The 17,568-nt window shown below is 41.1% G+C and overlaps 1 protein-coding gene across 1 annotated transcript; it reads right to left on the minus strand.

The window, feature by feature from the left end:
- Window positions 1-458: 458 nt before the first annotated feature.
- On the minus strand, window positions 459-17,534 carry SNX3 (sorting nexin 3). Its single transcript, XM_009080974.1, has 5 exons — window positions 17,462-17,534; window positions 9,963-10,060; window positions 5,213-5,308; window positions 4,676-4,800; window positions 459-1,158 (listed from the first exon to the last, which is right to left on the minus strand). The coding sequence occupies exons 1-5, from the start codon at window positions 17,532-17,534 to the stop codon at window positions 1,053-1,055; spliced, it is 498 nt and encodes a 165-aa protein (XP_009079222.1). The 3' UTR covers window positions 459-1,052.
- Window positions 17,535-17,568: the final 34 nt, after the last annotated feature.

The raw sequence follows: 17,568 nt of genomic DNA on the forward strand, positions 1-17,568 counted from the left end.
ATCATATCTTACAGCAGACTCCTATGACTTCATGTCCCTAACTGTATTTGCAGAGCAGAGCTACTTAATCTAGGAATGAAATTATAGTATGTTATGCCAACATTCCTTTCTGTACAGGATGGTGTAGCTTTCATTTGCTAGTTGAAGCTAGATTGATGCTTCTCATGCCAAGCAGAAAGGCACTCTTTTCCCAAAGTTATTAAAATCATGTATCTGTTGACTGCCTACCATGAATGGTATTCCAGCTTTGGCTTCACAACACAGGAACAGCCTTCAGTACCTTTATATTTTCTATAACACTTGCAGAGTGAGTGCAGCATCTAAGGGTACTTAGTGCTGGCTGTTAGTAATACAAAACTACGTTGTGGAAGAGCATCAGAGCAAGGCTGTAACAGCAGTTCACTTAGTATAGTCAAGTCCCTGCTTCTGAGAAAGCATGAGGCACCCCACGCTCAAGGTCAAGAGTGACAAAACATTTGAAGTGCATTTTCACTTTTATTTCAAAACTTTAGACAAGTTACTTTAGTATATAAATTTGATTTTTTTCCTCTTACAGAATATAAAGATAATTCCCTCATTACTTCGGTATAAAGTGTTTTACAAGCTTGAAGACAATTGCATAAGTGTTTCTCACACAGGGTATCAGAAATAAAGCAGTCTCTCTACAGACATTCAGACAGGTGACTACCTCAGAAACAGCATAGCAGTTTAGTCAAATACAAGTGAACATGTGACACTACAGTCGTGAAAGTTCAAGTAAGGCCAAGTCAGTAAACATTGTTAAGTCATTGCAAGTAATAGTGGAAAGGTTTGTGAGACATTGCAAGGGGTGGATGGTCTCATAGTATAATACTCTTAAATCAAGGACTCAGAGGGATTTAGCTAGAAGACAAGTGAGTTCTTTAATGCTATAAAGCATATGCAAAGACCAAGCAGTGTACTGGTGTTAGTGGAGACTTCGTGCCTGTTTATCCTCAGCATGCTAAGACAAACTACAACCTCTTAAAACCAAGCATAAGAACCACTAATGTTTGAGAAGATGGTTTTAGAATTCAAGTATGTCTTATTTTGGATGGTGTGTAGTTTTTGTCTATTACTTCATCTTGTAAGAACATGTGAAGACAGCGCTCGTTCTGTGCCAGTGGGTGGCCTGCAACCCTGGAGAGGAAAAAAACAAGCATTAGTGTGATCCTATCAAGCCTCCTTGCAGCTAGCCAGCAGAGCAAGGTTTTGTACCAATAACCTGTGGGTCTGCACTCAGGCGTAGATCCTGCTTCCAGTTCACTGTTGGCACCTGGAACGATGTCCAGCAGCAAGATTTGCCCTGCTCCCTGAGATGTATAGTGCATAGGAACCCTGAGCTAACTCTGACCATTTGGAAGCATGTGATATCACCATCTGTCACCTGCAATTAGAGGGACTACCTAAGTGTCCATCCCAGCATTAGGAAATCTAGAGCTAAGCAAGGCAAGTGGATTATTCTTCACAGGTCTTGACAGAGGACACCCTTCTAAAGGCTGTTTATCCCCTCAGTTCTCAGTCTCACCGAGCAGCCGGTGGCCTGGGCAGACCTGAAGACTCACTCCACCAGGGGGTGCAAAGGTCTTCCACAGGCTCAGAGCAGCGAGTGACTCTCCATGGTCACTGCTCCGTGCCTGTAGGAGCAGCACTGCACACAGCCAGAGGGTACTGCCCGTTGTTGACTGCACGTGTCTTTAGCTATGAAACACAGGAGGTCAGAGCTTTCCTGCTCTAGGAGAGACCACAGCATCGCTACTGTAGATTTAGTTTTGTTCCACATGTAAACTGACCCACCATCCTTTGAACAGTCAAGGAGCTGAAATTGAATTAGGAGACACTTCCAAACTAGTTAGAAACTCACAAGGTATTGCATTCAAACCCTTAAAATACCACATGGACTCCTGTGTAGGTAAAAATCCAAGAGAATCTGATACCTAGAAGTTGATGACCTATGAACATGAAAACTTAAAGCAGTTTGGTTTGAAAAGCTACATCCACTTTGGTCCATCAAGACAGACTTCTTCCTTTAGGAGGGGAAGTCTCCCATTCTCCCTAGAGCAGATTGTGTCAGCCTTATGGATTCCAAATCTGTCAGAACTTTTGTACTCTTAATGGAAGCTATATAGTCGAACACACGTAATACATAGTCAGCTTCAGTGGCCCAGCACTAGTACTTCTTCCAAGCACTGCTGTTCATCTTCTCCAGATGTATCTTTTAGTGGTTATTTCACCACAGGACACACTCACTTGTCACTACTCACTTGCCATTGAGGGTGACCAATAACAAGGAAGCTAAACTCTCCTATTCAGTATTGATAGATTATTTCAAGTGCAGTTATAAAAGCTATCAGTCTTGTGAGGCTCTAGTAAACAGGCAGCAGTCTCAAGCACTAGCTCACGAGGATGATGGTCTAGAATAACTAGTTTGAATTTCTTACCCCCATCAGATTGAAGTTGTTGGCCTTGAACTTCAAGGGAAAGATACACAGGAGAAGATGATGAGGCAGCAGCATATTCCTTCTCCCTTTCAGGAAGGCTTGCAAATTGGTGGCTGAATTGCAAGACTAGATCTGATCTCAGATTCAGCTCTTGGTTTCACAGGAATACCTCAGTCTGCATTGGCTTCTCCTCAGTGTTTGACATCAAGGTGACCCTAGCAGTTGCTACTTCAAGAATCTTCATGTATCTCAAAGTCAGGTTCAGGCAGAAAACCGTGTTGAGACATAGTCACCCCTGTGGATGCAATTGAATGTAGTATTGATAGTGGTGCCAGCAAGCTGGCCCAAGAGAGATGACTCAGGTAAGCTGCACTGTTGTGATTTAGAATTTACATCTAGGGGGCAGAGCTTCTCAACATCATCCACCTCAACACTCCTGGGTATCAAGAACTGGCATTGGTGCACCAAGATTTTTATGTCTTTGTTACAGTGATATCAGTTATCTGAGAAACTCTTTAGTTCTAGATGTGAAGACCAGCTTTGAGAATGCAGTAATGTGAATGTATTATGCGAGTGACCTTCAGGTCTAAGTTCACTAGTACCCAGAGTACTTGGTAGAAGCCTTAAGGCTTCTACATGGTTCAAAACTTTAGTAATATTTGCTTAATGAGCTGGTCATGCCATTAGAATAAATTGATAAGGTTGGATAGCTAGAAGTTGTGCCTGAAGAGCCTTGTTCCAGCTGTACTCAAGTCTGCCACTACATCAACAGCTACATTAACAATCTGCTTTGATGTTTCAAAGGACAAAAGAAGTTTTATACTTCCACAAAATCGATTCATTCCTTGCTGTAGGACTGAACAAGTGATGCCCATCAACTGGCCTCTCCATTTTTTTCAGCTATACCGAGTTTTTCAGAGGGTCAGGGGTGAGATGACTGTTTCAGCTGCCTCAGAACAGAAACATTCCTCTTCTACACATACAGCTAGAATCAGCACACTAAACTTTTGGTAAGTCCACTTCTTCCACATTTAGCATGAGTCCTGAGCCTGCATGGATAGAAGTTGTACTTTACAGTCATGACTGCCTTGATTGTACAGCATTAAAAAACCCAAACACGTTCCATCTCGCTACAAGCACATCTGCCTTCATGTAGAGCAAATGCAAAACTAGATGCCTTGGAAGCTCATTCCACTTGTCTCTGAACAGTGAAAAGAGCAGTCTGCAGCATTTTACCTGCTCAGAACCATTAGCACTGTCTCTAAGTTGAGCTAACTAACAACTGTGTGAAGCAAAATTTAAGAGATTTCATATGGTCACACTTATTTCCATAAGACAGTTTACTTAAACTACTCACTTTCAACTCCAAGACACATGCCTGAACTGCTTAACAGTAACTGGCAGGTATATTTTCCTAAGTTCTGGCTTAACTCACAGGCATCCTCCACCCCTGCTAAACAGCACTACTATTGAACAAGACTGGAATGCTAGTGGAACTGACGAGCTTGAACTTCTAAAGAAAGCAGTCCCAAATCCAGTTGGTCTGAATAGTGTTGACTCTAGAGACCAGAAGGGCTGGTTAACCAACAGCACTTCCCCTTACCCACTGTTTGGATCCACATTGTTAAAGAGATTAAACAATGGTCAATGTATGGACAGTGGTTAGCAGTGTCAGATGGTAGAGAAAGAATCATAAGACTGTTAGTATAATTTCTGTTCACCCTCTGAAAGGCAGTGAGAAAACCCAAAGTGTCTATTTCAAACTACATGTGCATACCTCGAATAGTGTTTTTACATCTTCAGAAAGATTCTCATGATGATTAGAGAAAATATGCATCATTACACAAGCTGATAATACCACACATCTGCAATCAAAGTAAACTGCTGTAAGCCCATTGTCAGCTCCATTGTTCACCCAGTGGAGGATACCTTTTCAGAAATTATAAAGTAGAACTATTTTTGAATGCTATAATTTTAGTAGCAATTTGCATAAATTAACAAAAACACTAACAGTCATTTCAGCTGTTCAGGTAAGCGGTAAGATATCCAAACTAAACACTGGATGAGCAATGTTAGTATGTCCTACTGCAAGATTAGGTGAAAGTCAATATTCTGAACCTAGTGCAGTTACCCTTGTTAGAGGATTAGCAGCTTTAATTTAGTTTTCCAGAGCTGAGCTCTGGGCTTGTCTCTAGATAACCAGACCCAACACTTACTTGTTTATGAACTGTTCAAGCGCCTGCTTCCTCTCCTCTATAAAGGAATCATCAAATATACCATCATCCCCTCGAAAGGGGAGCTGACGGAGAAGAGCTTTCCCTGGTAGAGGTGGTACCACAACCTGAAAGATTTACAAAAGCATCCTTAAGCTCAGTCTGTAAGGTCTTGTTCCACCTCTCCCCTGAGCCTGAGGACCCAACTCATGAATCACATTCCTAGTGAAGTAATAAAACATGAGCAGAGAGCAGAATCTGCTCATAGAGGTAAGATGAGTTCAAGTAGTTTAACTCCGAATGAACTCAAAACCACTAAAACATCCTCTGGCATTGTATAACTGAGGTTTGATAAAAGACTGACACCCTGATTTAGTTCTGGACATTTTCTACCACAGTATCTGCTCAATATAATATATATGCCTTATAACAATATCTGCTCTATATAACACATATATGCCTTATAACAATGATAACATTTGAACATCATTTCTTTATGCATGTTTATGGAGACTTGTATTTACCTTTCACTTTACTCACCTTGCTTTCTCTTTCTAGTTCATTCCTTAGCCATTCAAAGTCACTATATCTTCTTCTGACTGTAGATTCTTTCAATTTGAAGATAGGTAGATTTGTCTGAAAACCAGAACACAAGGTATTGATTAGACACATTAGAAGTTTTGATAAGTAGAAGCAAGAAACAAGCTGTTAAGCTACAAATTAGTTCCTTTTAAGCAACAACAGTATTGAGAAAAACTCAAGATACAGAAGCGCAGATAAAGCTCTAACCAGAGTAAGCTGTGCCTCAAACTACACAACTGTGAGCCTCATTTATATGGCACCCTAATCACCTGCATTTTGCCATCATATCACTTAGCTGAGTATTTGATTTGCTGGCCTTGAGCTGTTCCTAAGGTTGCACAAGCATCTGCTATTCACACTGTCTCAGGAGTTGTATTCCCAATACATATGAAATTTGAGGTGGGGAGGGAAGGGAGAAGAAAATCATCTTAATCCACACAAGCTCCTCTTACTGCATTCAAGGGAATGTTTCAGATACCAGCACAGGACATTAATCAAGCTTTCTGTACTTTTCTACTCCCTGATACAACATGGTCTCCAGTATCTTTGAAAGCAAATCTAGTAAGTCCTCCAGGATGTATGAAGATTTGACACCACAAGCTGCCAAGTTTGGATAGCTCCAAAGAAAACAACAAAGCCAAGATGCAATACAACTTTCAGTGCTGAGGAGATCAGACTGTTTTACTGCAAAGTTGAACCAAGCAGAGCTTGATTAGGCAGAACTTTCCTGAACAGGCTAGAAACCAGCACCCAATTCTAACACTCTTGAGTGACATTGAACAGGATCAAGGCTAAAATGCTGCACAAGACAATGTTAAATACAAAAGCACCCTGATGTGTGTCCTTATACTGACTTGTGTGAGAGCCTGTATCACTCCTGTTCATTCTTGGGGTGCAGTGTTATCCCACTGTTGTAATCCAACTGGTACATTAAGAGCAGACAATGAGTGTGCCCTCTCCTAATGACATTCCCAGATGGAAAAGCTCCCAGATCACAGTCTGAAAATTAAGTGCCACTGAGATGGCAAACTGACTAGAATGTCACAAAAACATGCCTAGGGGTTATGACCTCCAGAAAGCAAGAACAAGAGCCTGTAGCTGCCATGCACAGCCAGAAGTAAGAGAATAAAGCCTACTGTTGTCAGACTGCATGTTCACTAATGGTCTTAACACACCTCCAGAAGATTCTTAAGGAGTACCCTGGGAAGCTGATGTTCACATGGGACTGCAGTTACCTCCAGTTTGACTACAGTGCATCTGCTAGCAAGAAATCTCAGCCAGTGCCTTTTATTTTTTGTTGGTTTATTTTTTATCTCATAAGTCATCTCATCTCTGGTCACAGTTTGACTGGATATCCCTGTACAATACCATTTGTAAGATGTTATGCTTAAGCTGTCACTTTTGGCTGCTTTCCTTCAGAGATACTTTCCTGCACTAGGCAGTCCTGTGACTATGGGTCACTGTATTGCTACCAGCCAATAACAAGCTTTTGGCTGTCACAGTTCAAAAGAGCTTGAGAAGTCAGTTGTGTACTTTCACATTATGCAAGTTAGTCCAAAATTTACAAATGATAAAGTACAGAACAGTATTTTGTTATGAAATCTTATTGCTAAATGTTTCAAAGCATTCAAGCTCTCGTTTCCAGGTAAAACACTGCTGATTGTACTGGTGACTAATACTAAAATTGCACTTAATGTCAGAAATTAAACTTTATGAATAAACACTCTTGTCTTGAGGGTAAGAATACTCTGCTCAAGAGTGAATATAGCTATGTCCTCCAGAGTGCATGAAGGAGATCCCCAGAAGTTAAGTACTGGATTATTTTCCTTTTATTTCAGGTTTTGGCTTTTTAACCAAGTTCAGCCTTCCACATTACAACACCAACTCTTTGTCAGTGTCTCAGGTAGAAAATCCTTTATAATATTTAACATGCAGGTTCTCACCTGCAGAAAGTATTCCTTTCTCCTCTCAAGTTACTTACAAGAGGGATTAGAACTGGGTAAAAGCAACTAAAACCCAATTAGTTCCCAGGTTTTAAGGAACTCTTTTCATGCTTCTACACATGAAGTCTACAAAGTTAATCTCTAAACAACATATCAAGCTTACAGGTACAATGTGGAGGCAGAAGTGCCAATTGAGCTCATTTTACCTTTTACATTCCCTTTTGAACTTTTGACATGCTAGCCTAGCTAGCAAGCTGGAGAAAAGGGCAGAGTCCTTTGTTTTCCCTGTGAGTTGAAAAATCTTCTCCAATTTTGATCATAAGCACTGGAAATGTTCAGACTGAAAAGTATGTCAAAAGGCCTCCATTAAATAAAGTGTCTTACAAGCCACAACTTGACAATTACATGTTCCCTGTCCTTTGGTCTGGAAATGAACTACAGCTATCTGTTGAGATCAGTTTCTAAACCTCATGTTTCTTAAAACCTAGAGACTACAGCAATTCTCCTTCCTTTAGAAGGAAGTACTGATAGATAGAGCAGTGTTCTTCAGATATACAGCTGTCAGAAAGGATCTACTTAAAAAAGGCAATTCAAGAGTCCTGTTCTATACTGCTTAACCTATTTACATATTTGGTTCCTATTTTTAACTGAGGCTTTATTCACATCTGAAGTTCCAGTATGTGCCTTTCTCACTAAGGATTACTGCCACGTTTCTCCTTCAGTAGGAGGGGTTTCTGCATGTCCTACTGCCTCCACCCACCATGGATAGGCAGTTTTCATTAAGCAAATCAGACAACTCCTGAAGCACGGACTGTCATTAAACAAGAATTTGGTGAAGGAGACAGTCCTGAAGTGTCAACAGAAACTTTCAATTTCTACTCAAATGTCACTTCAAGACCACACAGGATATCAAAAATGTTATTCTTGGCTTCACGTTTTATATTGACAGTTATCTCTGCTTAGTCACTGAGGTGCCAGTAGTTATTCTGAGCACTGTTAGTGCTTTGTTTTCCTGCTAGAACACAGGTAAGAGTAAGGCACAAAATTTGAAGTCAGGCTAGTTTCATTTTTACAAACATTTCTGCCCATGCTCATTCAGTATTATAGTGTTGGCTTTCTGGCCTTGCTGATCCACAAAGTCTACCATCATGAAACTCATGACCCAGTTTGGTACAGCTCATTCCTCTGATAAATTCAGCACAATTATTACACTGTAGAAGAAACAACTGCCATAGTAAATAGTTTCATTTATACTTAAAAAAAGTTTCAACAACTGCCAAGTCCAAAGTCATGCTTCTTAGCAGTTTGAATTCAAGCACTCAGCTTTGAAAGGACTATGCATTATCCAAGACGTTAGACAGAAGTCCCACATAGCCCAAAATCCTAAGCCACAAAAAGATGCTGAGACAAGATTGATTTTGTGCAGCACTGTCTCTTTTTTAGACTATGTGTAGACACCATTAGGCCTTCCCTGACTGCTGACAAACTAACAGTCTGCATTCTGTTGGGGGAGTTAATGGTCAAACTGGTACCCTGGAATAAGTATTGTCAAAACTAGTGCCAAGTTACATTACCTAGTTAAACAACAGATGACAAATCCAGACTCTGAAGTCACTCCTGCATTTCTCCACTCAAATGCCAAACAAGTTTCTGCAGTCATTTGGCTTGTGCTCAACAAACCAGTAATGGGAAGCAGAGGTGGTTTTTCTAATAGACTTCAGGGCAAAACCTGTGTTCACAGCAAGCATGTTTCTTCAGCTACATTTGTTATTATAACATATTCAAGTCCAGCTCCAAACTCAGGAGGTTCCCAGTTCACCTCAGAAGCAAATGACAGTCCTAGGACAGTAGCTTGGATAATCAGGTATCTGGCTTCTAGCTGTTACTACAGTCAATCCCCAAGCTATGCCCAGTTAGAAGTCTAAAAATTGTTTCTGTGTACAAGTGAGGAGACTTTCACAAGCAGAATGCAAGCAGTTTGAGTACTAGTCAATACTGTCCATTCAGCTTCAGATACACAGCTCTCCAATGCAGCCATTCCAGTATACAAGTTACCTGAAATGCAGGAGGAAAACTAGAGTACTTTATTTTAAATATGTTAGCTTATAATTTAAGTGATCTTAAGTATTCTGTTATATGGACTAATTTATCCAGTGAGTGGAAAAAGTCTTGCAAATAGTCAGACTTCCTCCTACAAATCTGCCTCCAGACATAAATCTAATGCAGATAGCACTTGGGTTCCCTCAAAGAGCATACTGCCACTCCACAGAACTGTCTCTCTACGTCACTGCAGCCCAGTCCATCCCCACAATGGCAGAAACTCCACAGCTGTAGTTGTTCCGCATAGTTTGAGGTAGATTTGATTAATTTCCTCATTTGCCAACATAACACTCAGCAGCAGCACTGCATTGCCCATGTCTCCCACTCCTAACAGCCTGAGAATAAAGCTGCACTGTTGCCACAGCACCTCCTTTGATGTCATCTTTTCAAGTAGGTTACGGTAGCCTTGATAGAACTCTATTTCCATTAAAATAGAGTGAAAGAAAGCACACAGCTCACTTTTGATAGAAGCTCATGGCTTTGACTCTCAGAAGCTAAATTCAAGCATCTTACTGTCTCTTCATACAAGCTGTAATCTTTGTCAAGAGTCTACATCCTCTGGCTACGTTTGCAGACAGTCAATGGGAGCTCTCGCGTGTTACAGTAAGTAGCATTCAGGGTGGATAAAAAGGTATGATGATTTTCTTCAGGCTGCTGTCCTTTACCACAAGAAACTGGTTCCAGCAGTCCACTGTTATTGCAGAAACCTTGCCAGTGGTTTGTTTCCTTCCCGACTTGACATAAGCAGCTACCTCCCCATTTCCTACAATTATTAAAAGCAAGAAAGAAAGCAAACATGCTCCAAACTTCAGTTTCTAGAAGTTTTGATTTTTGCTGTGCACTTTACTGAAAGATTCTTTCCCCACTGCAAGAAGTCAGTTAGAAGACTGTTACTTTTCTAAGTTTCAGTCCTTTTGAACAAAGCAGAGTTCTACCTCCCCTTTTCTCACTTGATGTCCAGATCTGCTGAAGGTACATTATATGCAGAAAAGAATAAAGTTAATAGAACACTGAAGAATCTGACCATGTATAGCCCCGAGACTTAAACAATACTGACTCAAATATACCAAGAACTAGTTTCTCACTTCACAGTACTGAGATATGGAGCCAGGATGTTTTCCACCTTGAAGACTAAGGCAGTAAAATCCTGACAGCAACACAATGACAAGGACTATCAGTCTTTAGACAAGAGTTAACCTTTGCCAAGTGCAATGCCTTGAGTACAGAGCTCACTGAAAATTAGCACAGGGATGTCTGGATTTTTGCCAAAAAGCATCTGTCATCACCTGATCAAGTTCAACAGCATCACAAACAGCTGAATTATGGTGTGCCATGGTCAAAAGGCTCAAGGCAGGGTATGTCTAGAAAAACAGATTGTTTGGGGACTCTCTGTTCCTCAGGTTCCATGCTCAGAAGCCAAAGATAAAAGCAGGAGCCCACTTTTAAGTAGGACACATTCAGGCAAAGACTTGTACAACACCCAGACAGAATTGGTACCTCCAGATTAGTAAGCCAAAGCCTCCTTTGAAATACCACATATTCATTTGCAAGAGAAGGCACTGCTACTTTCACACAGTTGCAAGGTGTAAGAGCCATATGTTCTGGTTTGGCCTGCTGTAACGTTAATAGTCATCCCTCATTGAGAATGACTGAAAAGGGATCACATTAAGTTAATGCTTTAGTATCATTAGCTGACATCTACCGACTACAGTCAAATACAGATGAAATAATTTCAGTGAATTGCTGCAATTGAATGTTTTTTTAAAATGAGGAACACAAGTTTTAATGTTGTGAGCTAGAGACAGTCCAGTATCCCTACACTTCACAAATATAACAGAAAATAAAAAATTAGGTAACTAGTATAGAAGTAGATCTACAAAGTAGCAAAAATTCTCTTCATATTTCCAGTTTTACTGGTGCAGTAACATTCACATTCTTAAGCAGCCACTAAAAGCTATGGAAAAGCTTCTAACTCCTGTTCATTAATTTGTAGCGTACGTTAACACTTAGAGGGTGCTGCATCTTAGGCCCAGAGCAACCATCTCTGAAGATTTCTTCCCACGTACAGAGAGGTGGCTTTAAATCACTTAAAATACAGCTTCATTTTCTTCTGGATTTTAGAGTAAATCTGCTGTACACTAGCTTAGTTACACTTTCCAGATAGGCTTTGTGGCCAACACCATCTATACTGTCACATGGGAGAATCTCCTGTAGCACAACGTAAGTTTTGAAATGGATTCTCAAGAAATAGCCACAGAAGGAACATTTAATGGACCTGTCTTGAGCTGGCAAAACATTTGGTTTTGTAGCTTGACTAGAAGTTTAGGGCTTCTCCAACCTTTTCACATTAAAAGTTACAGCAGCAATAGCAACTTCAGACCCCTCAGTGCTATAGCTTCTTAGGGCACTTGGATTAAGTACTTGTAAAAAAGCCTCCAGTAGTACAACTGGCATTGCATTACCAAATGGAAAAACTTTAAATAAAATACTGCCCTTACAGTTAGAAGACAAATCTGCGTCGCACCATTCATTTCCCCAGAAGAAAAGCAGCAGAGACCTGACTGCTCTAAAGTTCAAGCTGACACTTTTTCAGCAAGCCATCTAAAAATAAACATGTATCAAAACTCTCTGGCATCACATGCCTACCTGGATCACAGCCATCTGTCCTACAAAGATTAGCCATTGTTGCATTTGATTTGGTCTGTTCTGCACTGTACTAGAGTGCTTTCTCAATACGTGATTTTCAAGGCCTGCACTGTATGCACTGAAATAAAAAGAGACCAAGTCGCCAGTGAAACTAATATAATAATAAGATGCACTGTTCAGTGACTTGTTTCACTTACACAGTAACAGACATCAATGTCAAACTAGTACAGTACCTTTGGACTAGGCACTTAAACCCAGTTTCATCACAAACCTCTACAGAAAAAAAAATCTGCTCAGAGCAAAAACATACAATAGACTTGTAAATCCACCTTCCTTGCTTTGAAAGTTCCTTTCATCCAAGCTATTCCACTTGCCTCCCTAGCCAGCATCCTTGGATGTTCTTAGCCTTCCAGCTATCCTCTTCTGAACTACTGCCTGAAGGAGCAGTTAATGTTTCTAAGTGAGCAGTACCTGTGCTATAGGACAGAAAAACAGTCACTTGAGTCACTGCATTTTTATTCTTTGAAGAGGAGTCTGAAAATATCTAATGGGTAGCAGTGTCTAGAATAGGGTATTAAAAGCATAATTTACTACTGTTAGAGAAGACTTGCAGTGGTATGCAAGATTTGCAGTAGTAGAAAAATAGAGAATTACTGCTGATTATGCGTCCCTAAGCACATACACACTGAGTCAGTGTTTAGTCATTCCTCCACCACAAGCTGCAACTATGAAACTGTACAATGCTGAAGTCAACTACATGAAGGGCAGCTTTGATCCTTCTCATGGTGGGGGAAGAATCTGCAACTTCAAACTCTGCCAAACACATGAAGGACAGGAGATTTGGTACCACTCAAGGACAGAACATTTCAAAGACACATTCATGACATCAAGAGCACCACTTTGCAAAACGTGGCTTAACACAAGTGCTTTCTGAGCAAGTTATATTTTCAGGTCATTTTCCATCTTACTCCAACTTGATTTGATCACAGCAGTCAGACTCAGAACAGTCATTCAAGTCAGACTACTATAAATATGCTGAAATGCAAATATTGTATCCAAGCTAGGTCTTGAAAAAAATGGGTTAAGAGAACAGACTTTCAAAAGCAGCTCAAGTTTAGCAGCACTTGGATATACTTCCCCAATCCTTTGAAACTAATACTATTCTTAACACAGCAGGCACTTCACAGCCTGGGTGTTCATTTCCTTCCCCACACTTTATCTACATAGTCAGTACCTCTGCATGTCTACACAAGACTTTCTGCACAGGAAAGGTGACTGCTACCTTAAAGAGCATTGATGCCACACAAGTGATGCACTTCACAACATCTGGATCACAGCAGCAAGACATCATCTTTCTATACCTCAAGACAAGTCACTGCACTCCAGAATCTCAAAAAGCTAAGGTGTACCTTAGTGCCAAGTTTAATAATACTGAGTAGAGGCAACAGGCCACTCAACGTTAAAGAACAGAGCTAAGAAGACAAAGACTTTTAGCTTAACTTTGGCTTGCCTAAGAAGAATTCTTTAGCTACTTGGACTAGTAGCTCCTGTAACAGGTATTTTATTTTAGTTCTCAGTCTGAATATCAATGACTTCTCTGCAAGTTCTCACTAACCACAAACAGACAATTTCATCTTTTAGTCTAGGTGACTAACCCAACCAAGACGGGCAGCACAGAAGTCACTTTTACTTCCACAGAAACAGTAACAGATGAAACAGTGTTAACAAAGGGATATTTCCTCCAAAGCAGCAAGATCCTGAATACCTATATACTTTGTTGACAGCATTCTAACCAACCTGCTTATCTCCTATGGCACTGCCTCTATAGTGGGTGGCTCTGACGTGTGCCACCAGTTGCTGGATCAGAGTTAGCTTGTAAAGCTCGTCTCCTTAAAGGATTTAGCAACTGAAGCTATTGCACAGAATCTGACTGAGCAAAGACATTCCTGTTGACCCACTTATCAAGAAAACTATGTATCAACTACAGTGGAAGACAAATGATAGCTGGAACTGGATTGAGGACTAAAGACGTGGTGTAGGATGAAAATATGACAACTGTCATTTGTTCTACGCTTGCTTCCTGGAACTCAGAGAGAGGACTGATTATAGCCCATAAATAGTAACAGGTATTTGCACACCCTCCTTGGAGAGTGTTGGCATGCACAAGCCCATCCTGAAAAGGTTTAACAAGAAGAAGGGAATAGCTAGCAAAGACTTACGAGAAACAGCATGCAAGGGTATTTACACTGAGAACTATTGCTTCACACTTATCCTCAAGAGGTAAGGGCAGTGAAGTAGTTTGCTGCATCACTTCAAAGGGTAGTCTAGTTGATTATTTTAGTTTGAAACACTGCACAGTCATCATACTGTGATCATCTAGATACCTTCAGATGAGATGACTACTTTATCAAGTTTTATTTCACTAGAAAAAGCACTTGGAGCTTTATCCCCTAGCGCATTATCTTCTCTATAGCTCACCTTAAGCTTTCACACACAAAGGACACCTTAGAATGGCACAAACTCACTGCCTCATGCTGCTGATGGAAAGCAAATTCTCAAGCACCCTGTCAAAAACACAACCCACTCAAATGTGCTACTTTAACACTGCAGGATGGTATTTTCTATCATTTACCACTATGGAACAAGACATTTGACTTTCATTGCTAGGCTGCACTGCAGTGGCACACTGCCACATCGTGTGCCTTATAGTGGCTGCTACAGTGGAAAGCTTTCTGTCATCACCTTGTCCAGCTTGCCAAGAACAGACTGTTATTTAATGCAAGTTCAGGCTCAGAAAGTCAATACTTCGGCCAACTGTCCATCTGTGATGTAAGCTGTCCTGCTAGAATGGCTGTACAGGGTCTACCTAAAGCACTTCTTTCAAAGAGACTTCAAATGCTTGTCAGAATACCAGGCACTCACCACAATGCACAGTAACCCTACCAGCCTGCACAGAGACACTCACTGTGGAAAACCTAAGTACTGAAATACTTGCTTGTCCAGTAGTGTATTTTTTAGCAGTCTACCCAAAACTTTTGAGTTCTCCATTAGGCTTCCCAACTTCCACCAAAAGCTGATGAGTACAGCAAAACAAGAACTGAAGTATGAGGTGGTTCCACTTGTTGCTTTCCATGGAACATATATAAATCAGCTGCAGTACCAGCAGAAACCCTGGCAATAAAACCTTTGGGAAAACTCTTCAGCATTTCACACAAGCACTTTTTGCAAGGTATTTGTTATCAGACATCAGTTCAAGAGTCTGCTAGCAAGCCGAGTCTTTCAAAAAAAGGAAGTTAAGCTCTGAGCTTCATACAAAGACAGAATTACCCTTGATCAGTTTGTAAACACCACAACAATGGTACAAGTCTAACTGCTTCGATGCAAACTTGAACCTCAGCATCCTCCCTGAGAAGTTTCTGGCTTAGCATGATCTCCAGCCCTAACATAAGACTACCCAATAATGGTAGCAGTTAAACCATTCCTTTCTGTACCACTTAACAGTTTCATGTTGGCATTAATTGAAGACACAGCTTTCCAGATATGACACAGGTAACTAACACCATCTCCTCAGGTTTGTTCTGTGGCTATTGTCTGCCACACTCCAACAAGCAGCTTATGGTAGTACTAGGCCTACCTTTTACAAATACAATACTACAGCAAATCAAGTTTGAATTCTTCTTCCATGCTGAAACTTGCATATTAGCAACATGGTCTGTGTTCTGCTGAGAAGCCACTTAATTGACACAAGTTTAGACAGTGAACATAATTCTGCATGACTTGTATTACCTGCTCTGTGGCCTTCAAGCATAGAGACGTATAACTCAGTTTTATAGTTCATGATAGCTGTGAACATGCACAGCATGGATGCACTATGTGTACAGCAGTGCACAACTGGAAATGGAATGATCAGGTATTGTAAGAGACAGCCCTGTGCACAGGCATGCAGAGATGTAAGCAAGGAGTGTGGAGGATGCAATGTTTACACAGTACCCAGACTGGGAGGAAGAATAGAAGAAGGTCACAGTACTATCACAGCGTATGTTTGTTTAAGTCACTTCTTGGCCTTCATCACAACAGGAATCCAGAATTTTCTGCCCCAAACAGCAGATGGGATAAGACTAATCTGTCTCAAAACCTGTTTTTTCTGCTTCCCTTTCTGATGAAGAACTTTGGTTGAGGATTTAAAAAATTAATATTATTTTTTAATCACAGGAAATTTGGTCTCACTTCCAAGGCTATATCATGGCTGAGTCCCTTTTGTATCATCTTCCCTAGATCCAGCAATTCCAAATGCTCAGTCTCATGGAAAGAAACGTCACCAGGAACTTAAGGTGCAAATACTTTCCGGCAAGGTAGAATTACATCTTTCTGCTAAGTGGACTGCTAGGGCACTGTAATGCCACACAAGTCTGCAAGTTCTAGTTTGTTCTCACACAGAGGCCAAACAGGCTACAGCTGTGTGAGTCTGTTCTTCCTTCCCCATGGATGCATCCTGACACACAGGAACAGCTACTGAACATGACAATAAACATCAGAAATAAATAAGTAAACTCCCTAGCAGCTTTAGGTATCAGATGATTTAGCTTTTTAAAGTAAGGTTACACTAATCCAAGAACTCAGACCTTTAAAACCAGAAAATACACGAGGTTACGTCCTGTCTGAAGAATTTCAGCAACTTAAGGCAGCAGCCCTCAGCTGAAGTCTTCCCTGCTATGAAGGCACGTCCACTGCAGTGAAAGAACTCACTGCAGAGAATGTGTGCAGGGAGTCAATGAAGCTTTTCCCTTTATTACTTCCTGTAATAACTGACCAGGTACAATCAGCTGCAACAGAGTAAAAGCTATGCAAGGCAATAGATTCAACCACAAACTACTAAAAAACCCCACAACTATAAGAGGTTATCTTTCTCAACCCAACCAATCCCTGGCAATGTAGACCAAAAAGGGCTCCCTGCCTCAAGTCCCTGCCAATCACCAGGCAAGGACCATGTAGACATTGTGGTTTTTTTGTCCACTCCTCTGTTTATGAAACTGGAAAGACCAGGGAACACAATAATGACTTCCCATAGCTTTTCTCAAGCTCAAGACTATGAGCCTGTGGGGCAAGTCCATGAACACTGCCCTTCCAGCCAGGAAGGAGTCTAATGCTACTAAGAAAAACTATTTGGTAGCAGCACACAGTGAGAAACAGCTCTATTTAACAGGCACTAACATTTTATGTCAGGTACAGAAAAAGCAGGCAGCCCTCCCCCATACACATTCACCTTATCACTTCAGTTAGCTTTGATCTAGCACGAGTGCCCACTAGACTTATTTACACATTCCCTATGCATTTTTAAGCCTGCTGCGAACTTGACCTCCTTCTCAGGGCAGATCCACCCATATTACTACACCTCAGACACCCGAGAGTTTGTGCTCCTCTATTTGTGAGAGACAGACGAGCTCACGGCACAGCGATATTTCACTCTAAGCTGCGCACAGCAGAGCCCAAGCAACACTTGTCCTTTCCTTATCTGAACCGAGCTGCATCGTCTTAGCTCCCGGGCGGTATCCGCCCCCGTGGCCTGTCCCCGGGCCGAGGACGAAGCCCATCGCGGCTCAGCCACCACCGAAGGGCACGGCGGCC

Source organism: Acanthisitta chloris, unplaced genomic scaffold (assembly GCF_000695815.1).
Source record: "Acanthisitta chloris isolate BGI_N310 unplaced genomic scaffold, ASM69581v1 scaffold44058, whole genome shotgun sequence".
NCBI classification, from domain to species: domain Eukaryota; kingdom Metazoa; phylum Chordata; class Aves; order Passeriformes; family Acanthisittidae; genus Acanthisitta; species Acanthisitta chloris.